Below are 27,366 nucleotides of genomic sequence, written 5' to 3' on the forward strand. Positions count from 1 at the left end.
AAGGATCGTGTGACTGAAAATTCAGCTTTGCCATATACAAGAATACATTACATTTTAAATATTAATATTAAAATATATGTAATATTATTTTATGTTAAAATAGTCATTTAATATATATATTTGTTTTACAATTTTATGTGTAATTTAAAAAAAAAGCTGTAATATTCATAATATTACTGTATTGTTTTAAATTAAAACCATTGTTTCTTAACTCCTTAAGTGTCACCGGCGGGCCCAAAGTCATTACATATTTAAAATAGTAATATCCTTTACTAAACCTAAACTAATATTGACAAACTATATATCATTTGAAAGCTTACAATCTCTAGGTTTCATATTTGGTGACTGATAAATTCAAAATAAATTACAGAGGAGCCGTAATTTATCAATTTGCAACAATAATATTTTCATACTCCTATGGTGTGTTCAGACCTTTATTTTGAAATAGTGATGAACATGAAAAATCATGAAAGAATGGTAGAAACCTCAGTTTGTTTTCATGCCAAGAGTTCAAAAGATAGCATCCATTCAATTATTTTAGAAAAAAAGGTCTGAATTAATAAAAAATAAATAAAAAACAACATATGGAAATGGAGGCGCCCTTATATGGGCAGTGATGTCCACTAGTGGAGAAGTGTGGTACTGCGCACAAACTAAATCTCACTGAACGCTCATTTTTTGAGATATCAGCCTAAAATTTGAAACACAACTTGTTCAGATTTTTGGCTTTTTTTTTTTTTTTTTGCAGTTTTAGAGTCACCCAGGTTTTGAAAAAATATATTTTATATAAAATATGAATAATTACATTTTTATATTGTATATTTTCATAAACTCAAACTTCTATAACTTTTTTTCTGTTTCACTTTCTTAATTTATTTCACTTCTACAAAAATCTGAAAAATGTCTTCTTTAAAAAACAAGACCAATCTCACATCTATATTCCAAAGCATTCCTGAATTACAACCATTTAAGTTCGGAATGTGCATTTTCATGACTATTTAAAAAAAGGGGGGTGACACTAAAGTGAACTGTAAGGGAACTCAATTTATTTCTATCTCAATTTAATATTTGGAGGCAGGACGAGTGTTTAATATATATATATATATATATTTGTGTGTTTGTTTGTTTGTTGCCAAGACATTCAAAGTGGAGAGTTCTAATGTTGACATCATAGTGGATCTTCATCTCTGAACTGCAGCTCGGACTCAGCTCTGTGTGTTATATTGGAGTGAACAGATCGAAAGACTTTCTGCAGATATCCACGACAAATATTCACTTGACTTGCAACATTCGGTGTCCATTATGGCGCTGTTCGGCCGTGTGTGTAGACAACTGTACGAGTGTCTCACACACTTCTTGCCTCAGAGAGCGACGCAAGAACCAGAGAAACTTCCGGAGGAGTGTGAGGCCTTCCCTGCCAACGACAGCCGCCGCAAGCTCACGTTACCCGAGAAGAGAGAGGAGGAAAGAGGAGGAGATCAAGATGAGGAGGACACACTTGAAAAGATAAAGATGAAGAAGAACGGACGTGTGCGTCAGAAGAAGAGAGAGAAGCTCAGTCTGGAAAAGCTGATGGATGGAGGACCTGAGCTTAGAGAAGCTGGAGAGAAGAAACGCAAGACAACGGTTCTTCTCGTGGAGGTCAAACCTCTGGATCCAAGATCTTCCGTCTTGAAGCCGATAGAGGGAGGAATCCCGATGTTTCCCAGCGTCTCCGAACACGCCGCTCGCTTCAAACTCCTGCCGCCAGTGACGAACCCACACGCTCATCCTCAGAAACCAGTTCCCGCATCCGAGGAGGAGCTTTCCCCGATTCAAGTGGATCACGGTGAAGTCGTTTCCCTCGAACGCTCCTCATCCCGAGTGTGTCCTCTCAGACGTGTTCCTCCACGTCCAACTCCTGCAGCGGATGAGCTATTCTCCCTGCGTCTTCCCGAACGTCCTCCCAGCCGGAAGCCTCATCCGTTCCCGTCTTCCCCGTCTCCACAACTCGTGCTGGTGGACATCGAGGACGAGGAGAACGAGTATGTTGAGATCACCGGGAAAACCTTCCGGGACTCACTCAAACACTCAAAGGCCGAAGTGAAACCGGGAAAGATGTTTGCTTGGATGGAGGAGGAGGAGGAGGAGGAGAGAGAGGTGCAGGAGGAAGAGTGGGCGAGCGAAGTGGAGGAGATCCAGGGATTTGAGGAAGACGAGGATGATCCCGGTGAGATGGGAGACTTCAAGCCCACACAAGGTTGTACTTCTCCTTCTGACATTCCCAAGAATGAGATCGAGCACGACGCCGGGAACGTCCTGGAAAAGTGCACAAGAAAACTCCCACTTCTTCTGTTCACCTGGAGGAGAAAGCAGGAGAAGAAAACCGTGAAGGAGAAGGAGCGACGAGAGAGAGAGTTGCTGCTGGAACGCTACAGGAACGACCCGAAACTGAGGCACTTGTGGATCAACAAGCACAACCGCTCCTCCTGATGAAGATCATCATCGTCATCATCATCGTCCCGTGGGAATAAAACATCCTCTTCATTTATTACCCGTGTAAATAAATACAAATTGCAAACTAAAAATGTAAAGATCCATGACTCTTCTTGACTATTGAAACATAATATGTAATATGAAGTGAACTAATTTGAACTGAACTGTTTAACTAGGAAGTGAATCATTCAGTTCAAGTTGATTGTACTTAAAAAATGTAAGTCATTTTAACTAAAATTACATTAAACTGTTTTAAAAATGAGGGGAATCTTGTATTACACTGTAAAAAAAAAATGCGATTATTTATCACAACTTAAAATCCAACATTGTTTCAACTTTAAAAAGTAGTTGTTCATGCTTGACTTAAAATATTAAGTTTAGTTAAGTTGGATATTTAAGTTATCTCAACAAATTTTAAGTTGTTATAAATAATCGCAGCCACATTTTTTAGTGTACTTATTGATCATATACATTTAAGTGAATTCTTGAGCTTTTCCTCCTTTAGAATACGCATTGTTTTTGACAACTGTGTGTATATCGTTCCTTAAAATGTCCAAGACTGCACATGTGTTCATATAAATTCACAATTTGTCAATTTGGAGTAAAACTCAAAAACCCTTTTTGCATGAAAACAAAGGTTATGTTACACTTCACTTTATTTAGGACGTTTAAGCAACAAATGCTAATAAATCAAAAACACTAGTCAATGTTTCATAGTTTTACATGCATGATGAATTTTAACAACTGCAGTTTATTTTATTTTATATATTTTTTTAATTCACAGTATCTTTGAAGAAATTGCTTCAATTTGATTCAGACTCATAATTGATCTCATAACCATAGTTTCCGCAGTTCAGGTCATGTGACATGCTAATGAGAGCACAAGAAATGAAGATTGCAGCTCGTTGTTTTCCTCTCACTTTATTCTTGTAATGAAACACAAACAGGCTGCAGGATAATATCATTTAACTTCAGTTTAATGCAAATGTACAGTGCAGAGAGATCTACAAAGCCCAAACACACTCCACACACACACACCTCAATCCACTATAGCTTTACTTATGCAGAAGTTAGTTATAAAGACAAACAATTTATTAAAACAAACAAACAAAAACAAATAAAAAGTGAGTATTTCCTTCACCCATGTCTTTCACAGCCAGTTTAGTGTTCAGCAGCTCCATATGCAAAGCTGGATAATATGACATATCAGCGCAACTACCCAGTGTCAGAGGGGTATGTATTTCTGGGTGAACTAACCCTTTAAATTTGCACTCTTTAATTTCTAGGACAGTTTAAAATGAACCTTTCGTCCATTACCCAGCAGACTTACCAAGAACAGTTGGTAGTTCAATAAATAACTCATAAATAACCACAAAAACATCAATTGCAGGAAACATCCCAAAAATATCCTGTTTAATTCCAGCCCACATTTTGCAAGTTAACATGCAACTAGTAACGCTTTCAAAAGCATCATATAATCCAATATTCCAATCGCATTAGTTAATAAAACAAGGGAATCTTTTTCCCTCATTCTCACTCACACACACACACACACACACACACACACACGAAACATCTATTGAATGTAAAATAAAACAAAGTAGTCAGGATGAAAGAGAAAAGAGTCATGTAGTGTTTGAGCCTCAAATACTGACCTTTGGAACGATTTCATAATTGTTAAGACAACCTCACCATATCACCTTCCTCTCAAAAGAAAGAAATAAACTATATACAGGCTTTATTTTACTTATAGTTATACTGGTGAAACTGGAAAAATCGTGCAAAAGTTCATTTATTTCAGTAATTCAACTTAAAAGGTGAAACTAATATATTATATAGACTAATATATTATATATACATGCAAAGTGAGATATTTCAAACCTTTATTTGTTATAATTTTGATGATTATTACAGCTTATGAAAACCCCAAATTCAAAATTAGAATATTGTGAAAAGGTTTTCATAAGCTGTAAGCCATAATCATCACAATTATAACAAATAAAGGCTTGAAATATCTCACTTTGCATGTAATGAGTCTATATAATATATTAGATTCACCTTTTAAGTTGAATTACTGAAATAAATGAACTTTTGCACGATACTCTAACTTTTCCAGTTTCACCAGTACTGTAGATAATACGGTCAACTGTACAACCGTTTGTCATCTTGGACTGTATATATTGGTGTTTTATTAAGTTGCAAAGCGGTGATGTTAGAAACGCACACATTAGTGAGCAGCACAATCAGATATTCATGCCAAGAACTGGAGCTTTCTTTGACTTATGTACAGCTACGGTGCAGAAGTAAATGTTAGGAGAAGGATCTGTGTCTGTCTGACTGTCATGCTTTAAAGACTTTATATTGAATAGTGGAGAACATTAGTATTAGTAGTGTTCATTACTCTGGCATATAAACATCCGTTGCACTTTCGCTCTCCCTCGATGTGTCAAACACGTGCAAAAAGAGAGAAATCTCTGCCATGCCTTTTAAATGCAACTGTTGAATCATATCATAAATCTCCAGAATCACAGAAGCGGTTTTTAACAGGAGCGATGCAGAGGAACTACCTTCAAAATGGGATTTCTAGTTGGTTGATTTTTGCAATTGCCCCGGATAACAGCTTTTTGACCTGACCAACCTGTACATGTGGACATACAGGGAATGTGAGAGAGGAATAAATGAGGAATACGAGGAAAGGTGAGGTGATGCATTATTCCTGCACTTCCCTTGTTCTCTCAGTCCCTGACGCGGCCGATGATGGTCAGGAGGTAAAGGAAGATGTTGATGATGTCCGTGTAAAGGTTGAGCGCTGCGAAGACGTACTCCTCTGGGCTGATGGACATCTTCTTGTTCCCCAGGAGAAGCTGAGTGTCCACAGCCAGAAACTGTGAAGAAACAAACCAGCACTGAGTCACTTTCATGTTGTGTGACTACCAACACCATTTGGTTGCATTTGGCAACCTTTCCTAACAGATGCGAGGTCACGACACAGTCAAAAATGTCTGAAAGAGGATCTATTATGCGCTTCTATAAAGTCTTCAGGCTCGACTAGAACAGGTTTTCCTGCTTGAATGTTGATTACTTTCCTCATATTTTCCATTGTTGCGGCTCCTCTCTTCCCAGTCTGTCAGTAACGCTCTGTTTACTTCCTGTCTCTATGAAGCCCCTCCTTCTCAAAAGCACACTGTGCTCTGATTGGTCGGCTGGAGCAGTGTGTTGTGATTGGTCGAGCGCTTCGAGTGTGTTTGGGAAATGTCCCGCCCCTTACCATAACCGCCAGTTTAACACTCTACTAACTAACTCAACCAGGCCCCGCCCCTTTATTCTGCGTATTAATTATTATAATGAGGAATATTGTGACGTTTTTAAGTATCCTGGTGTTCTTCTGAGCTTTCTATTTGTCAAAGAATCCTGACAAAAAAAAGTATCTAAACTATGAATCAGCACAACAACGTTGATAATAATCATAAATGTGTCTTGAGCATCAGATCATCATATTATAATGATTTCTGAAGGATCATGTGACACTGAAGACTGGAGTAATGATGATAAATTCAGCTTTGATCACAGGAATAAATTACACTTTACTATATATTCACATAGAAAACAGCGGATTTACATAGTAAAAATATTTAACATTTTTACAGTTTTTATTGTATTTTTGATCAAATAGAAGCAGCCTTGATGAGCAGAAGAGATTCCTTTAAAAAAAAAAAACGTAATCATAAAGACCCCAAACTTTTGAATGGTAGCGCATGTCATAATTTCCTGAAATTGCCTGATGTTCAAATGCTGAATCTCACAGCGCCGAAAGACTTTTACACAGCCAGTCAGACTGGAAAATTGGAGGCTTCACAAGCGCCTAAGTTTGGTGACCCAGTTTAAGACAGATGGTAAAACATTAGGCTATAATGCTTTCAAGTAACATTACGTCAGTTTCATTTTGACATTATGAATACAATTGCTGCCCTCAAATGTTATCTGAACTAAAAATAAACCTTTGTTTATAACTACTACAATGTTACATTTCATTTCTTTTTGTCCAAGGAGCTGTTTTGTTTTATATGCTCCTAAGAAAAGTCAAGTATAGCTCCATCATTGCTCAAAGTAAAAAAAATATCATACTTTATGATTTTAGTTTTAATAAAAATATAATTAAAAAACTAAATCAAGGAAATTTCTCTTGCATTTCTTTCTGTTTGCTGTAGCGAACCGTGACACAAGTGTAGCCTATCGTATCTGTGAATTTTGTGAACCGTTACACCCCTAGTAAATGTGTTTTCATGAGGTTTTCAAAAATAAAGCTCTCTTGAGGAAAATGTACCCCTGTGAAAATATATTCATAATTTATATTCAAGTTCATAGATTTGATATTTATATTGTAGTTGAAAACAGCCCTGTGAGAAATTCATAGTAAAGTTCAAAAAAAGTTCATAGAATTAAAATTGATGGAGAAGGTCCGACTATTTCCTTCAGAAAGACTGAAGGTTAGCTAGCTCATTTAAAATATCCTAAAAATGTTTGACCCTGCCTCTTAAAAGAATCGTAACCGAGAATCGTTAGGAACCGGAATCGAAACAAGGAATCGAAATCGTTCAAATTCAAACGATACCCAACCCTACCGGTTACTTGTTGGACTCGCTGGCTAATGTTAATTTAGCCTATTCAGCCTCACAGGAATATGTTCTTTATGCTATTGTGTCACTGAATAACTGTTAATGTGTGACGCTAACACACCGGACACTATTCAGCTGTTGTTCTGTGTGCTGTTGTGGAGCTGAATAACTCGCCTTTCCAGATTAAATGTCTGTTCTTGGTCTTGGATTTCGCGAAATAAATTTCTAAATAAATGCGACTTATAGTCCAGTGCGACTTATAGTCCAGTGCGACTTATAGTCCAGTGCGACTTATAGTCCAGTGCGACTTATAGTCCAGTGCGACTTATAGTCCAGTGCGACTTATAGTCCAGTGCGACTTATAGTCCAGTGCGACTTATGATTTTTTCCCTCCCCATGAAGCATTTTTTTTACTGATGTACTCCGGAGCGACTTAATAGTCCAGTGCGACTTATAGTCCAGTGCGATTTATGATTTTTTCCTCCCCATGAAGCATTTTTTTACTGATGTACTCCGGAGCGACTTATAGTCCAGTGCGACATATAGTCCAGTGCGACTTATAGTCCAGTTATAAATGTACCTCACAAAATAAATGTGTCTTATAGTCCAGTGCGACTTACAGTCCAGTGCGACTTACAGTCCAGTGCGACTTACAGTCCAGTGCGACTTACAGTCCAGTGCGACTTACAGTCCAGTGCGACTTACAGTCCAGTGCGACTTACAGTCCAGTGCGACTTACAGTCCAGTGCGACTTACAGTCCAGTGCGACTTACAGTCCAGTGCGACTTACAGTCCAGTGCGACTTACAGTCCAGTGCGACTTACAGTCCAGTGCGACTTACAGTCCAGTGCGACTTACAGTCCAGTGCGACTTACAGTCCAGTGCGACTTATAGTCCAGTGCGACTTATAGTCCAGTGCGACTTAAATGATTTTTCCTCCTCATGACGCATTTTTTTACTGATGTACTCCGGAGCGACTTATAGTCCGGAAAATACGGTACACATTTATCTTTCCTGCGGTGAAATATCCCTTTAATATACTGACAGCTTGAATGCTTTTTAAAAGTTTTCATTATTGCAAGTACAGATTTGCTTAAAGGCCTGATTATAATGTCTGTGGAAAACATCAGGGTATAGATGCGAGTTGAGTAAAGCGGCACTCACGCAGGTGAACAGCAGCGCCCCGATCGAAGCGTACACGATGTGCAGGATTTTGTTCTGGATGAACATGCAGAGGATCGAGGCGAAGAGCAGGACGATCAGACAGACGAACAGAACGCCATAGCAGGAGGTGAAGTCATATTTACTCTGTTTTTGGAAAAGGGAAGAATAATGGTCATCAGTGCTGGTTTATCACATGAAAAATAAAAAGCTCTAAAGGCCCGTTCACAACAAGAACGACGAGTATATTAGCATCCACACCAGCAGACGATAACGTTCTTTACTATAAGTGCACACTAGGTGCTGGAAACCCAATGCACAGGACAAAAGAGACACCAGAATAACAATATTCATGATTCTGAAGCTGAAAATACAGAATTATTTTAGACGAATATGCTTGCAATCTGCCACTCACTAGATAGATGTGTTTAAAATAATGTAGGCTACTTTTTACTGGTAACATCAAACATTTGGCATCATCAGGACCCACAAATATTCCCACATTGCATTATTATACATTATATTAAACACTATATATGTCTGCCATTTTAAATGCAGGATGGATTCTAATTGCCTGTCAATCAGACAGAAAAAAATCTGAAAAAAAAATTGTTCTGAAATTGATTCGAATGATTTTGTTTCTGTTATAGTTGTGCTGTGAATGGTTCTTTTACATTTAGAACCATTATTAGAACTATATATTTTTTATCATTATCTTTCTACAGGAAAAACTGTGACATATTATACCCATAAATTCCATACAGTGACTACCAGTAACATTTATAAAAATTTGGGACTATAAATGATTCGGACACTTTGATCTGATCATGTTTTCTTCAGTGTTTTGTCTGTAATTGCTAATGCTCTTTTTACACACACACTGAACACAATGAAGCATTGCTTGGTCACTGGTTGAGCTAAACTGGTATTATCTAATTGTGTAGTTAAATTTAACAGATGACAGATATTCAACATAATTCATGTGTGAGACAGTCTAACAGAAGGACGGACAAAACCAGTCAAATATCAACTCTATTCTTGTCATATTTTATGACCATTTTCTAAACTATAGCGAATAAACTGTGATAATGTGAGAAATGTTGATGTGTCTGAATAGATTGTGGTTTGACTAAGCTCCAAAAAACTAAATTTTTGGATGAACCATCCATAAAATGTATACAATACATGTTGCCATTATCATGTTTTTGGTGACGTGTATAGATTCAGATTGTTTTATTTAGTGCCATGTCAGCATTCAAAGCTATTCTCATGACAAAAATTTAATTACAAAAATACAAATATCATATAAATACAATAAAAAACAAACAAACAAGTCATATTAACCGATACACAAGATTTTTTTAAATTAACACATGATAAAAAATCCAAAACCTTTTCAGGCATAATCTTGGTGTATAAAATGAAATAGTGCACATAAAGAAATGAAGAAGCGGTCCAGAGCGCTATAAAGGGTCGTGAGCAAACGAACCTGCAGTGAGAAGAGCACAACGGTGAAGCAGACGAAGGCCGTGATGCCCACCGCCATGATGACCGTATCGGTGTCGTAGAAGCTGGCAATCATTCCAACCATATACGACAGACTCAGCGTCAGGATGGACTGAGAAACACACAGAAAATCGGTTAATGTTCTCATATATCAACACACACATTACTTCAATGAGCTCATGGTTTCTGCCTTAAATTATTACATTGTTTAAATGAATTTTTTGCATAGATTTTTTAGCTAACTGTGATTTGTATATGTACATTTCTGAAATACATAACTTAGACAGTTACTTCTGATATAAGCAGATCACTCTAAACTGTAATGTGGACTCATGAATTTTCTGTAAAGCTGCTTTGAAATGATGTGTATTGTGAACAGCGCTGTACAAATAAATGTGAATTGAATTGAAATTGAACACACGAAGTAGAGGTCCATCCATATTGGATTTTCCGGTTGCTATGTTTTTTTAAAGAAAGGCAATAAAAAGATTATTGTGCCGATACTAATAAAATCTACATATCAAATGTGATTTTAATTAATGTTCTTAGCCTTTCTTTCCTGTGATGGGGCGACGGGGCAAGAGTTCACGTGGATTTAAATGCCAGATATCGTTTATTGTGTAAGCAAAACACCAATAATTATGCATAATAAAATTATGCATAATGAGGGATTTTTAATCATAAACAAGCCCAAAATACACCAGGACTCTTATTTTGAAATATATATGCTTTACTACTTCCAGCTGCTCATTAAAAAAAGATGAGAGACATAAATATACTCTCTTACAACCATCTGATTCTACAACATATTATAATATAAAAACCATAACATAACTACTGATTGCGAACTGTGATCATGCTGAACGTGCAACAGCGTTTGGACTTTGAGACGTGCAGTGCTCACATTTATTTAATTAAATCATAGACTTTTAAAGTTATGTATATCTAATTTATAACACATATATAATAATAATAATCACATATCTGAATCACGGCGACACTGTTTTTCTGTCCCCAAACTTAAGATCTCTTAAAATAATGAAGACTTTTAATGACTTTTTAAGGAGCCGCAGAACCCTGAATAATCTATATATATATATTTTATTTATATATAAAATGTGTGTGTGTGTATATATATATAAAAATCTAATTATATACTTTATATACCGTAATAAACAAATTATATAACACATACCGTATATAATAAAAAATATTGCATTATTGCATGCGTGACCCTGGACCACAAAACCAGTCACATGGGTCAATTTTTTGAAATTGAGATGTATACATAATCTGAATGCTGAATAAATAAGCTTTCCATTGATGTGTGGTTTGTTATGATGGGACAATATTTGGTCGAGACACAACTATTGAAAATCTGGAATCTGAGGAGCAAAAAAAATCGAAACATTGAGAAAATCTCCTTTAAAGTTGTGCATTTATGTTCACGATTGTGCTGCATTCACTCACAAAAATACATGTTTTATATATTTACGGTAGGAAATTTACTAAATATCTTCATGGAACATGATCTTAATATCCTCATGATTTTTGCCATAAAAGAAAAATGGATAATTTTGACCCATACAATGTATAGTTGCTATTGCCACAGATATACCCGTGCGGCTCCAGACTGGTTTAGTGATCCAGGGTCACATATACATTACATATGAACAATAGTGTAAATATCTGTACCAGTGCCACCAGGTTCCATGGGTGTTTGCGGCGAAACTCTCCACAGCAGCTGAGGAGGATCAGGGACACAAAGAAGATGGCGTAGGACACGTAGTACGTCCACCGATTTCTCCGTACAAACAATTTGACGTCAGTTGAAAAGGTGAAAACGGCAACAAAGGAGAAGGTGACGAGCAGCTGCACAGTCAGGACCATAAACACCTGAGGAGAGAGTGCTTTCTTCAACACACTGAACCGCTACATACAATATTAATACACAGTGATTCTGTCCCTCACGGTTTACCTTTCTAATGAAGGCCCGCCGGATAGTCTTATCTTCCCAGCCAGAGTTTGAGAAATCATCATTGCCATAGTAAGAGGGGGGTCCGTCTCCACCATGGTATCCAGGGCTCTCAATAGAAGCTGTGGAAACACAAATAATTAATGTGTGTTTTTTTATCTAGTGTATACATCTATGCACCAGTCTGCGCACACGTCACACAGAAGGAAGCGCGCGCGCCCTCAGATCACTTTGGACGTGGCTGTGTTACAAGAGGTAAAAACGATATAAATACTGTTAGTTTTCTCACACAAACCGCTCGTTTCGTGTCTTAGGCCATCAATGTGCACTTACATTTACAAGTCATTAAATCATGTTTAATTTGGACTTCTCTGTGCATGCTCTTTGAGGTGGACTATAGACCTGCATGATATGACTGTCAGAAAGAAACGGTTTGACCTAAAAATAACAAAATTGAAAACACTGTGGAAACAAAGACACAGACGTTTTTTCCTTATCTAAAAGCGCAAATTGCGGGCGTTGTTGCAAATAACAGGCGTTATACCGGTATATAACAAGTGCGGGCGTTGTTGCATCTCATCAATACCTGTAGTAACACAGCAGTGCATACCTGTTTGTATTACAGTCTAGTTTACCTTAAATGCAAACAGTTCAGTTTGCCAGGTGTATGCAACATTTATCACAGGTTCATGTAAGTGTTTGTTAGTTAGTCCGCTTGACAATCACATTTTGCGGCAATAAAATTGATGTGACATGAACAAACAGATGTTGACAGTTTTCCTTTGCGGACATAATTTGAAGTTGGAAAAAGGTAAAAAATTGCAATATATCGCAATATGTTTAAAATCGCAATAATATCGTATCGTGACCCAAGTATCGGGATAATATCGTATCGTGGTCCCTCTGGTGATTCCCACCCCTATTATCCAATCACAGCCTCCATTTGAGGCAAAGTCATGCAAGTTTCTTTATTGTGCATCGAGGGATTTATGCAAATCACAAAATTTGCATAAAAATTGGTGGATGGATACACAGGCTTATCTGTCATTCGGAAACAACATGACTCAAACTGCCTACATTATGTTATAGCACTTTAAGCATAATCCATAAGTAAAAATGTGAAAACTCAATGTACAACAATAAACCTCATGTGACTTTGCCTCAATGGAGGATGTGATTGGCTAACTGGACTAACCAGCGGACCAATTGCATCACAGCATCTCTAATGTTGGTTTGGTGGTTCTGAAACGCCGGAGTCAAAGTGTGTCATCAGAATGATTTGGTTCCCCAAAACACCAGCATCCGAACCCAAGAGACCATGACAGAGTTTATTGCGTTTCGTCTGGCGCTGTGAGACGAACTCATTTATGATTGGAGGGGAAAGAGCCCGATTGTACTTACCATTCGGGTCTACACCGAAGGCAGGCTGGACGGGCCCCTGCTGGTACGGCCCCGGAGCGTAGGGCTGCTGTGGGTACGGCATCTGTGGGTTTGCGTACGGTGCCGGGCCGAACCCGGGTGCCGTGGGTTGCACGTAACCGGGCTGATCGTAACCGGGCTGGCCGTAACCAGGCTGGCCGTAACCGGGCTGGTCGTAACCAGGCTGGCCGTAACCGGGCTGGCCGTAACCGGGCTGGACGTAGGGCCCCGGGGCCACATACGGAGGGGCCCCTGGAGCCTGGCTGTAGTTGGGCGGAGGCATTCCAAAGGCATCCACTTTGGGCGGCCCGTAGACACTGTTGTGAAGGGGGTTGTTCTCGCCCATTATAGGGTAGTTTGGCTTTTCCTGAGACATGTCTCCTTCCCTCACTGGAATCCTGATGTTGACAGAAAAACAAAAAGGTTAAAATGTACAGAAAAGGAAAGCAATGAAAAAAAATTGTACAATAAATATTTGTAATTGGCAGTGTAACTAAGAAACACTTTTTTGTTTTATTAATATTTTGAATTCACTTTTATTTTTATATTTTTAGTTTTAGTTTTAGTTAATTTTTAGTAATTGTTATGCATGTGCTTTTGTCTTTTTTATATTTTTTATAGGCCTATTTCATTTTTTTTTTTTTTAAGGTTATTAATTAGAACTAATATTTAAAACAAACTAATTAAAAAATATATTTTAATTGAAATAAAGCTGAAATAAAACTAAACAAAATTGAGAAATAGGCTACTGTAAATAAATAAAAACTAGGATAGGATTTTTTTTTTTAAAGACAAAAATCACAACAGAATAACTAAAAATGAACTTATATAAAAATAAAAGCTATTTCAAAATAGTAATAAAACTAGGGCTGTAAAGATTAATCGCGATTAATCGCATCCAAAATAAAAGTTTGTGTTTACATAATAAATGTGTGTGTACTGTGTGTATAATTATTTTGTATATATAAATACACATACATGCTTGTATATATTTAAGAAATATTTGCATGTATTATATACTGTATATAGATTTATATATAATTTATATTATATATAAATATTTTATATATAAATATATACAAGCATGTGTGTGTATTTATATATACAAAATAATTATACACACATTTATTATGTAAACTAAACACAAACTTTTATTTTGGATGCGATTAATCGCGATTAATCGTTTACAGCCCTAAATAAAACTAAAATAAAACTGCCAACTTTCAAAACGGAACTACTTTACAATTTAAAGTAGTTTGCGCAAGAGTTATACACCTTAAAAAGGGTCAAACTGACAATGAGCTGAGAGAAAGAAAAAAAAGTTTGAAAGTGCTGGCTATGAATCCACTCCAGGTAAAATAGTCTCTGCACGTGATGATCTGATCTAAACAAACTCGCCAGTGAACACTCCAGCTCTGTTTCCTCACAGACTCGCCTCAGTCCTCTGAATAATGGAGCATTCAGCACAAGAGGCGGAGGATGATTCTGTGGAGTTACGACTGAATACTGAGAATAAACATTAAACACTTCAAGAACCTCTTGGCAACCTGTACACAACCATACATCATCCAAGCTACTGCACAAGTGTGTGTGTGTGTGTGTGTGTGTGTGTGTGTGAGAGAGAGAGAGAGAGAGAGAGTGCGTGCGTGTGTGTGTGAGAGAGAGAGCGTGGGTGTGTGTGTGTGTGTGTGTGTGAGTGTGCGTGCATGTGTGTGTTTGTGTGTGAGTGTGCGTGCATGTGTGTGTGTGTGTGTGTGAGAGTGCGTGCATGTGTGTGTGTGTGTGTGAGAGTGTGTGCATGTGTGTGTGTGTGTGTGTGTGAGAGAGAGAGAGAGAGAGTGCGTGCGTGTGTGTGAGAAAGAGAGCGTGCGGGCGTGTGTGTGTGTGAGAGAGAGTGCGTGCATGTGCGTGCGTGTGTGTGTGAGAGAGAGTGCGTGCGTGCGCGTGTGTGAGAGAGTGTGTGCGCGTGTGTGTGTGCATGCGTGTGTGAGTGCGTGAGAGTGAGTGCGTGTGTGTGTGTGTGAGTGTGTGTGTGTGAGAGTGTGTGTGTGTGTGAGAGTGTGTGTGTGTGTGAGAGTGCGTGCGTGAGAGTGCGTGCGTGTGTGAGAGTGCGTGCGTGTGTGAGAGTGCGTGCGTGTGTGAGAGTGCGTGCGTGTGTGAGAGTGCGTGCGTGTGTGAGAGTGCGTGCGTGTGTGAGAGTGCGTGCGTGTGTGTGAGAGTGCGTGCGTGTGTGTGAGAGTGCGTGCGTGTGTGTGAGAGTGTGCGTTTGTATGTGTCTGTGTGTGTGTGTGTGTGTGTGTGTGTGTGTGTGTGTGTGTGTGTGTGTGTGTGTGTGTGTGTGTGTGTGTGTGTGTGAGAGTGTGTGTGTGTGAGAGAGTGTGAGAGTGTGTGCGTGTGAGAGTGTGTGCGTGTGAGAGTGTGAGCGTGCGTTTGTATGTGTGTGTGTGAGTGCGTGCGTGCGTGTGTGTGTGAGTGTGTGTGAGAGTGCATGCGTGTGTGTGTGTGTGTGTGTGTTGGTAACCCAGGTCGTGCGGATGAGAAGGTGTTGCTATGGACACTGATGTCCACGTTAATGCATGTGTTGTTGGGGAAATCCTTTCATTAAAGCCATCTATAAAAAGAAGATTTAACCTGTGAAAGGCATGACATGCCTCTTAAGAGGTCGTTCACATGCAACGTGTCCTTGTTGTGTTTAAAAAGCAAGACGGAACATAATGTAATAATGGAACAAAAAGTTGGTTAAAATTTCAAAAAGATAAAATGATACGCAACACTTTACAATAAGGTTTCATTTGTTCTTTGGACTGAGAAAGAACAATACTTCTAAAGCATGTATTCATCTCAGTTAATGTCCACATTTACTAATGCACTACTAAAATCAAAAGTTGTATTTGTTAATTAGATAATGCATTGTGAATATATTAACTAACGTTAAAAAATAGATGAATAAATACTGTAATGATTATATTGCTGATTGTTAGTTAAAATACATTAACTAATGTGAAGTGTTACCAAATTATACAATAGAATTGTATCATTATAATCTTATATGTAAATACCGTAATAAAAAAACACTAAAAACTTAAATCAGTTACTGTAAATGCTACAAGTTAAAATAATTTTTTTATGCATCGCTCAATGACAGAAAATGTCATAAAATATAAAAAAATGGGGAAATTAGCATGACCAATTTAATGTCTAATATTATTATCAGATAGATAAATAAATACATTTGTTTATATAATACTGTAATGTTTACAAATGTCAATGAATCAACTGAATCAAATTAGTCAGAATAACAATGACTCTCAGCCAAATTGTGCAACATAATTTTTCTCCAGGCTGTCATAAAAAAAATGATGAACATGCAAAAACGAAATATTAAAGGGGTCATGACATGAGAAACCAAATTTGCCTTGATCTTTTGGTATATAAGAGGTCTTTGTACCATTAAAACGTCCTGCAAGTTTCATAGCTTAAGACGTCCTCCCCATTATAAACGAATCATTTATTTAATCAAGCTCTAAATACAGCTCGTTCTGGATCCATGGTAAGAAGTGACGTCACGGTACGAAGTGACGTACCAGCGTTTGCATATGACCGCCTCCGGCACAAGACAACTACGCTTTAAGCGCAAGGCAACTACGCTCATTTCGTATCGCCGCTCGCCTCACAAGTGTTCAGTCGACGGACAGCGAGTGGGTCTGCAGGGAAATTACGATGCCGCAGATGTGCTGTTCCTGGCTGTGGACAAACAACATCTTTGAATACGCTGCGAAAGATCCAGTCGTCAGGGGAAAATGGATGCACTTTATTTTTTGTGGACGTCTCAGTCACGGCAGTGTTAGTTTAAGCGTTTGTTCTGTACATTTGAAGGATGACTGTATTGAGAACAAATCCCAAAATGATGCTGGCTTTGCCAGAAAACTGTTACTCAAAGATAAGTCCGTGCCGACTATTCTGGGCTCAACAACGACGACGCAAACTGTAAGTAATGTATTTAAAACTTTAAACTACTTTTTAAATACGCCGAATCCGCAAATGTTCTGGCTGGGGGCGTTAATAATTGATGCATAGGCACTGACGTTAGCCAATCACAGCAGTGGGCGGTAACACTGAACTCTTAAAGGGGAAACACCCCCAAAACAGACTGTGTGAATCAGAGGATGAGAAACAGGGAAAGGGTCATAAATTACTACATTTTAGAAGTTTTTTGTAAAAAAAACTATAGTAATACTATATTTGCACCTAAGGGAACATAATAATAAAATTAAAAAACCCATGTCATGACCCCTTTAAGTCTTAAATGAAAGTAAAGAGTTGAGAAAATATGTGTCAGATCCGCGGCACGTCTTAAAGTGACAGCAGCCTAATAAACCAGCTGGTCATTAAGGATAATTAAAGAACAAAAGAAAAAGTGAAATAAAACCTGAAGCTGTAGTTTGCCTTTTTAGCCAATTTTTTTAAAAATATTTTCCTCATATTTGGTGGTTTACTCGAACTTGTATTAGACGTTCACTACTGTAGATCATATGTAGAATAGTGAAAAACTAACTAATAATCTTAATTCCGCTTTAAGGAGTTCACTGAATAACAGCAGTTATGCAACACCGTCCCATTTACCAGATCCCATGTGACTTGATCTCGGCTCAGCGGCCCGTCCAGCATTTAAGGTTATAATAATCAGCAGTTTTCCACCGTCTCCCTTCACACACACACACACACACACACACACACACGGATTAAATAAAGCAATTCCACATCGTTTCCTTAAACAAAGGCCGTGACAAAAGTCCTGAGCATTATAACACATGCAAGATGGCCATAATTAAATGTCAAACACCAGCTATTATTTTCTGTAGATCATCAGGTTTTTTAGACATGCAATAGATATTACCATGACTGATTCCAGCATATTTATTTATTTTAGTGGTCACTTTCTACATGTTCATATTTATGACTGGCGTACTGGAAATGAAACATATTGGGAGAAATCAAATTACTTAAAAGCAGAGGTTTAATTAATTTAAGGCATCATTTGATTAGCTATGGATAGTCTTTAAATCAATAAAAGTGTGTAAAACTTTGTAAACAAAGCATAAAATGACCACTCACTAAAAATGAAGTCAAAAAATTAGCTGTCAATGCATTTAAAATGAAGGATCCGATGTATGTGGATGAATAAAGTCTAATTTAAAGGGGAATGTTCATCTTGTGACACACGTTTGTCAGCTGACTGTGAACTTTAATCATTCCTTGATTTAAAGGCGATGTCATCGAAGTCTTGGTGCGTTCAGAATCAGATGATGACCTCAAAAGTGCAATCAAAGCATATAAAATTAAACATGTATCTTGACTATTATAATATATGTCTATACTTTTATATAAAGACAACTATAAAAATTACATTTTAGCATTTTATTTTATTTAGGGATGCACCGATATGAACATTTTGGCCGATACCGATAACCGATAATTGTTTATATTTGAAAGCCGATAACCGATATATTGGCCGATAAATCTAAATCCAAGTTTTTATATATTTTTTGAGAGCCTGGTTACAAAAACAAAAGTCTCACCATTAAAACCCACATCCCAAACACACAATTATAATGTTCTCATGATCACTTTATGTAGCCGATATGACAGATTTGCACTGCACATATTGATTCAATCATATTTCAAGCGATTCAAAAGCATCATGTTGAACAGTGCGCATCTGAAGTGTCTCAGCGTAAGGAAATAATACATTATTTATTGGCTTTAATATATCGGCCAAATTTGCTTATCGGACCGATAACAGTAACAGTAAAAATGAACATATATCGGCCGACACCAATATGTTGATCGATATATCGTGCATCTCTAATTTTATTCCCAATGGCAGCGATTCGCCTGCGTCTATTAAACCTTTGAGAATAGACGTTTAAAGTACGATCACAGCGAACTTTCAGATCTGCGTTCTGACCCAGAGAGAGCAGTTGTCATATAGATATGAGATAAAAGATTGCATAAATTATATCTTTACACCAGTAGGTGGCGACAAGCGACTTAAAAATTTAGAATCATTTATTTAAGAGATTCATTCAATAATTTGTGGAACAAATTAAGTCTTTTTGAGTGAGATAAGGCTCAATCATTCAAACAGATTTTTTTTTTTTAATTGTTTTTATTAAATATTTAAAAAAAGACTGCAGCAATATTTTGTCAGAACCCCTGTGTTATTTTGTTTGTTATACTGACTATTCAGAAACCTGAAAGAATCATGATCTCTATTTTATAATAAAAATATTCTGAACAATTGTTATGCTAATTTATGTTGCAAACTGGTATATTACTTTAATTCATTATCATAAACATGATTATGCTCATTATCATATCATGATGTTATGCCCTAAATTAATACATGATTAACTGTATTTTTTTCTATGTACATTTCTGAAATGCATTTTCTGTAAAGCTGCTTTGAAACAATACGTATTGTGAAAAGCGCTATACAAATAAATTTGAATTGATATTATCATAAACACACTTGTTTATAGTGCATAATTTTACGGTTTACTTTACTTTATTATTCTTTTAGTTATTACCTATAGTAGCCAGCTAATGAATTGAAATTCTCACTTAATGTTAAAAGACACTGTCGTTCAAATTATGATTGTTGATACTTTAATCATTCAGGTCATAAAACCAGAACATGGATTATGATACAAGAAGATTCAAGAGTCGAAGTAAAAAATCAAAATTAAGAAACCAACTGATGGAGAAAGAAAAATCTGCTTTTATGAACAGAGCAGATGTGGATGTTTTAAGGACAAATCAACAAATCCTCTCGGAGACATGCGGTGGATAAAGAAACACATTTACTCGTTCACAGAGGGAATTACACAGACACTGCTTCATCGAGCTGAACAACACACAGTCTGCATCAGCGCACAAGGTTACGGACCAGATGTGTTCGCTTATTCAACTTCATTATTCCTAAATAAAGGCTGGGTTAAACTATGGGTTGGACGCCACAGCACTCAAAACTACAAACTTGCCTATTTTGAGAAACAATGAAAAATAATGTATTATTCATATTCATAAGTTAAGCATAAAATGTATCTTTTTGCTTATTCCAAAGCCTATACTAATAACTAATAATATGGCTCTTAAATACGTTCAAAAGTTTGGTGTCTATGATTTTTTTTTTAAGAATAATGGATGATCAAAAGTGAGACAACATTGATTATAATCATAAATGTTTCTTGAGCAGCAAATCATCATATTATACTGATTTCTGAAGGATCATGTGACACTGAAGACTGGAGTAATGATGATAAATTCAGATTTGATCACAGGAATAAATTACACTTTACTATATATTCACATAGAGAACTGATATTTTAAATTGTAAAAATATATCACAATATTACTGTTTTTATTGTATTTTTTTATCAAATAAATGCAGCCTTGATGAGCAGAAGAGAATGATAAAATGTGTTTTTGAAATTGGTCAAATGACATTTTCTGATTTTCCTGAAAGCCTCACAAAGTTCCAGAGCAAATGTGTCTCAATTATTTCCATGGATATTTTGTCCATTCTGTAATCTATGGAACTATGTCAAATTCATCATCACACAGCCGCCGCAGCGCTAGGCTATGCCACACGACAGAATAATCCATTAAACTGGATCAAATGAGATCACCTTATATTTCTCCAAAAGCTTTTTCCAAATGTGAAAAAAAAACGTTCAGCACCACCTCAGCATTTTATATCCATGTGGATGAAGACGTCTGAAGTGAAATGTTATCCCCTTGCTCACAAATACATGTGTTTTTACACTGAACGGCATAGATTAAATGACAATAACATTACCCAAAATAAAATAATCGACTCTTTTCACATTTCTGGGGTTCTCAGAAGCCCAAGTCGTCAGAGTTAGGGTACAATTATATGGGGAAATTTTTTTTAATGCACGATATATCGGCCAACATATCGGTATCGGCCGATATATGTAAATTTAGTATGTTATCGGGTCAATAAGAAAATTTGGCTGATATATTAAAGCCGATAAATAATTGGTTATTTCCTTCAGCTGAGACGCTTCAGACGTGCACTGTTCACCATGATGCTTTTAAATCGCTTGAAATATGATTTGAAAAGGAAAATACAGTAAAAGTGCAACATGTGCAGCGCATAATCTGTCATATCGGCTACATACATTTATAATGAGAACATAATTATAATTGTGTGCTAGCCTTGGGACATGGTGAGACTTTTGTCTTTGTAATCAGGCTCTCAAAAATTCTATAAAAATTTGGATTTCGATTTATCGGCCGATATATCGATTATCGGCTAGGGCTGTAAACGATTAATCGAATCCAAAATAAAAGTTTGTTTTTACATAATATATGTGTGTGTATTGTGTATAATTACTTTGTATATAAAAACACACACATGCATGTATATATTTGAGAAATATTTGCATTTATATACTGCATATATATTTTTATATGATTAAATATTATATATAAATAGAACAATTTTATATATAGATGACAAATTTTTCTTAAATATATTATATGCATGTGTGTATTATTTAAAGGGGTCATGACATGGTTTTTTTTATTTTATTATTATGTTCCCTTAGGTGCAATTATAGTATTACTATAGTTTTTTTTACAAAAAACTTTTAAAATGTAGTGATTTATGACCTTTCCCCTGTTTCTCATCCTCTGGTTCAAACAGTCTGTTTTGGGGGTGTTTCCCCTTTAAGAGTTCAGTGTTAACGCCCACTGTTATGATTGGCTAACGTCAGTGCCTATGCATCAATTATTAACGCCCCCAGCCAGAACATTTGCGGATTCGGCGCAACTGTTTAATAGCGGGTGATTCACGCGAAGCGATGGCTCTTGCAATGATAAAACCTTATTATGTTTGAGCCGGAATCAGAGGAAAATTAACCATCACCACAACAACGAAGACTGGGTCAGCCCGTGTCCACATGGAAAGTGAAACTATTTTGAATTAATAAAAAAAAATTAACCCGAGACACTTGAAAACGGATTATTGTTGCATAATTATCCTATAGCTTCATTTGCTAACAGTTTAACATTATTTAACTAATTCCAATGAAATGATAGGGTGTACCACGGACAAAAATGCATGCACAGACAGGCCATATTTGAAGATGCAGCATTGATAAAGGCAACATTTTTAATTTTCTATCACATGTAGGCCTACTAGAAAGGCGACATATTTTCAAGATTCTCTTATACAAATGTGTTTATATTAGCCATGGTAAAAAGTAAGTTTGCGTCGTCGTTATTGAGCCCAGAATGTCGGCACGGACTTATCTTTGAGCAACAGTTTTCTGGCAAAGCCAAGCATCATATTGGGATTTTTTCCTCAAAACAGTCATCCTTAAATGTATAGAACACTGCGGTGACTGAGACGTCCGCAACAAATAAAGTGCATCCATTTTTCCCTGACGACTGGATCTTTCAGCGTATTTAAAAAGTAGTTTAAAGTTTTAAATACATTACTTACAGTTTGCGTCGTCGATGTTGAGCCCAGAATAGACGGCACGGACTTATCTTTGAGCAACAGTTTTCTGGCCAAGTTTAAAACAGTCATCCTTCAAATGTATAGAACAAACGCTTAAACTAACACTGCCGTGACTGAGACGTCCGCAACAAATAAAGTGCATCCATTTTTCCCTGACGTCTGGATCTTTCGCAGCGTATTCAAAGATGTAGTTTGTCCACAGCAGGAACAGCACATCTGCGGCATCGTAATCTCCCTGTACACACAGACCCACTCGCTCTCCGTCGACTGAACACTTGTGAGGCGCGCGGCGCGCGGGCGCGACAACGATACGAAATGAGCGTAGTTGTCTTGCGCTTTAAGCGTAGTTGTCTTTTGTGCTGGAGGCGGTCATATGCAAACGCTGGTACGTCACTTCGTACCGTGACGTCACTTCTTACCATGGATCCAGAACGAGCTGTATTTAGAGCTTGATTAAATAAATGATTCGTTTATAATGGGGAGGACGTCTTAAGCTATGAAACTTGCAGGACGTTTTAATGACACAAAGACCTCTTATATACCAAAAGATCAAGGCAAATTTGGTTTCTCATGTCATGACCCCTTTAATACATTTAATTATATACACACATACATTAGACCTATATAAACAAACTTTTATTTTGGATTCGATTAATTGCTATTAATCGTTTTACAGCCCTATTATCGGCTTTCAAATATAAAGAATTATCGTTATTATCGGCTTTCAAATATAAAGAATTATCGGTTATTATCGGCTTTCAAATATAAAGAATTATCGGTTATTATCGGCTTTCAAATATAAAGAATTATCGGTTATTATCGGCTTTCAAATATAAAGAATTATCGTTATTATCGGCTTTCAAATATAAAGAATTATCGGTTATTATCGGCTTTCAAATATAAAGAATTATCGGTTATTAACGGCTTTCAAATATAAAGAATTATCGGTTATTATCGGCTTTCAAATATAAAGAATTATCGGTTATTATCGGCTTTCAAATATAAAGAATTATCGGTTATTATCGGCTTTCAAATATAAAGAATTATCGGTTATTATCGGCTTTCAAATATAAAGAATTATCGGTTATTATCGGCTTTCAAATATAAAGAATTATCGGTTATTATCGGCTTTCAAATATAAAGAATTATCGGTTATTATCGGCTTTCAAATATAAAGAATTATCGGTTATTATCGGCTTTCAAATATAAAGAATTATCGGTTATTATCAGCTTTCAAATATAAAGAATTATCGGTTATCGGCTTTCAAATATAAAGAATTATCGGTTATTATCGGCTTTCAAATATAAAGAATTATCGGCTATTATCAGCTTTCAAATATAAAGAATTATCGGTTATCGGCTTTCAAATATAAAGAATTATCGGTTATCGGCTTTCAAATATAAAGAATTATTGGTTATCGGTATCAGCCAAACTTTTAATATCGGTGCATCCCTACGTTTTTGCATTGGCTACAGGGTCTAACCGAGCGATTGCATGTATCCATGAGCATATAATGACCAACAAAACACAGCGAACCAATGCACAGGAACTGAGATAAATCAGATAAGATTAAAGAGAGGCTGAGCAAACATTTGTAATTGTCCACTCCATTTCCATCAGCCATACTCCAGCATTTAGGCTAGTCATCTCTACTGAAAAGCGCTCTGTTCCCAACAGAAAACAATGTCAAAAGTGTGGTTTGCGTAGGACAGATCGCCAACACCCGTTATTTGAAAAACTGTATGTTTTAAGTTGTACAGCCCCTTACTGAAAAGCAATGCACAATACCAATGTCAAGCCATGCAGGCTGGGGAAACGGACATGGGTATTGAGCTGTGAAATATGCTGAGCGCGGTAAAACTGGGATGATGAGTAGGCCTGAATGTTATCCGGGAAGGGGAGAAGGCGGTGACTTGGCAAATACTGAGAACTGAGAACATCAATGTTCCACCAAAATATAATAAAACTAAAATGTACAATCAAAGATTTCATTGGCAAATCTCACTGCTAGGCTCCAGCATCACAAGCGAAGCACATGATGAGGGGAATGCCTAAAATGCAACGTCATGCTGATAGAAAGCGGCGGTGGATATCAAAGTCTTGCACATTAGACATGTGAGCAGTTGTGTTTGGATGTTTTCTAACATGAATTTGACCAACACTGCACATGCTTAACAAAAAGAAACAATTGAGTGAGTATCTATCTACTACGTATAATTACTAACACTTTTACTACTATTCATTAGGAAATAATACGGGTGAAACCTGAAAAATATGGTGCAAAAGTTCAGTAATTCAACTTAAAAGGTGAAACTAATATATTATATATAGACTCATTACATGCAAAGTGAGATATTTCAAGCCTTTATTTGTTATAATTTTGATGATTATGGCTTAGAGCTTATGAAAACCCCAAATTCAAAATTAGAATATTGTCAAAAGGTTTTCTGTAAGCCATATTCATCACAATTATAACAAATAAAGGCTTGAAATATCTCACTTTGCATGTAATGAGTCTATATATAATATATTAGTTTCACCTTTTAAGTTGAATTACTGAAATAAATGAACTTTTGGACCATATTCTAATTTTTCGAGTTTCATATAACCAATAGTTAGTATCTATTCCAGTTTTTATCGGACATAGGGCTATCAAATTTAAAATATTAATCAAATTTAAAATAAATAAATCCATATTTGAATGCAAAAAAAGGTGCATTTGAATTTAAGTGTGTGTCTGGCAGCTTTATCAGTGGCGCAGGAGATGCAAGTTTTAATATTAAACAATTATTCAAAGAACCGCTGTGATGAAAATCAAGTTTTTAATGTGGTTTATATGTATATGTGGTATTTTTTTAACAAAAGTCAACACCATTGCTGAGTATTTTCTCCTTAAAACTGCAGTGAACCAAAGACAGTGCAGTGTGGACCAACGGTTTGAAATGGCAGTAGTTCTCTATATGTCACAAATGCTATGATGACCTATATAGTATAGTATACCTCTTTCTTTTTTTTCAAAGCATCTAACACTGTGTCACACCAGACACAACAAGATGCTAAATGAAGCAAGGGTGTCAAGTTACAAAGCTATTTTAAGGCATGAAGGAAAAAACGTTTAAATATGTCATTTTTGTGATCAAAGATGAATTTTAAGTTATAAAATGATTGACTACAGGGGCACTTTAATGCAGTAGTGCATTAATACAGTATTTCGCACATTGCAGAATCTTGTGGCCTCAGGACACAAACCAAAAGCTTTTCCCCCTAAATGAAATTAATATGCCTTTTAAATTAGAATATTGGTAATAATTTGGTATAAAATTCGAATTAGGTTTTCTTAGCAGGCTTATTTATTGGACTCTATATAATTTACCACCAGCATCCATTACTAGAAACATTTCTTAAGTTACACTTAACAAGTAACTTACTAGTGTCTAAAGAATGAGTACTACTAGTATTTAATGAACAGTTAATAGTTAAACCGAAAAAAAAATTATTACAATAAAATCCACTATTGGATTACACACTAATAATTAAGAAATATTAAGAAACTGAAACAAGACTAGTTAGGATAGTAATAACGTTATATGTTAATGCGGCTTGCCACACAGATTATGTGATCAGCATCAGTCCATTCAAACTGTAACATTACTAAATTACTATTATTAGGCATAACTTAGTACCCAGATCAAAGTTTTTTAAACATAAAAAGATCGGAAGTGTCTCCAATTACTTAAGATTTGACACACAAACCCTGGAGGTTTAAATAAACCATTTTAATGAGCCATATGGGACACTGATATAAACATTTAAATACCACATTTATGTCAGGACGATCCCTTCCTTTCATATCCATTCAAAAATCTAGAGTAAAATCTATAACTTACTTACTTAATCCATGTCATTAGCTCATTAAAAGCAGGATTAGGCTAGGCTAACCTAAGCATAAATCTGTCTTAATCTTTCTGATATAACGGGCCGCTGCATATATCGTTATTATGATATGAACCAACCACATTTGTTGTAACATATGTAATGTTCAACATAACATGATAAAAGGTTATCTCTAAGATGACAAAAATGACAGAGCTTGTTGTAAACATGTATTCGCGTGAAACATAAACCTTGATTTTGCGCACCGCCAAACAACATGACAACATTAGCGCCATACCCAATCCACCTGCGTTATTCAACCATATTCGGGTAGAAATTAGCTAATAAAACGCGGAAAACTAGACAGACTTACCCTTCAGATTAGAAGACGCTCAGCCAAATACAACGTTTGTATTTTAAATAACAGCAGAAATAGAGTCCGTGTTTGTTGGTTAGTGTTGACGCTGGATGCGGTAATGCTCGTCTGCTCTGAGTCCGTTAGCCACGCCCACCTGACCGAGAAGTCACGTGACGCATGAGAAACATCCTCGCACTGTTCATGAGACTTTCCCATTGCGTAATTGTTGGAATGTTCTACAAATATCTACAAGAGTCGATTTTTTAAAGAAAATATAGGACAGATATACAGAGGAGACAGAAAATTCATTTTTTTTTAGCGTTCAGGGGTTCTCGGTGACCAAAAGTGAGACATGGCCTTAAAACTTAAATTAAGTTAAATATTATTCAAACCAACCAATTTAGTGTTAAACAACTTCCTCTCTTGCGG

The 27,366-nt window shown here is 36.5% G+C and overlaps 1 protein-coding gene across 1 annotated transcript; it reads right to left on the reverse strand.

Moving 5' to 3' along the window:
• Positions 1-3,380: 3,380 nt before the first annotated feature.
• grinaa (glutamate receptor, ionotropic, N-methyl D-aspartate-associated protein 1a (glutamate binding)) lies at positions 3,381-27,156 on the reverse strand. The gene is made up of 7 exons (XM_079590233.1): positions 26,953-27,156; positions 13,135-13,550; positions 11,737-11,855; positions 11,454-11,654; positions 9,742-9,870; positions 8,256-8,399; positions 3,381-5,360 (listed from the first exon to the last, which is right to left on the reverse strand). Exons 2-7 carry the CDS (start codon positions 13,526-13,528, stop codon positions 5,211-5,213), a joined length of 1,137 nt encoding a protein of 378 aa, XP_079446359.1. The 5' UTR covers positions 13,529-13,550; positions 26,953-27,156; the 3' UTR covers positions 3,381-5,210.
• Between the last annotated feature and the right edge of the window lie 210 nt (positions 27,157-27,366).

Source organism: Phoxinus phoxinus (assembly GCF_949152265.1).
Source record: "Phoxinus phoxinus genome assembly, chromosome: 19".
NCBI lineage: Eukaryota > Metazoa > Chordata > Actinopteri > Cypriniformes > Leuciscidae > Phoxinus > Phoxinus phoxinus.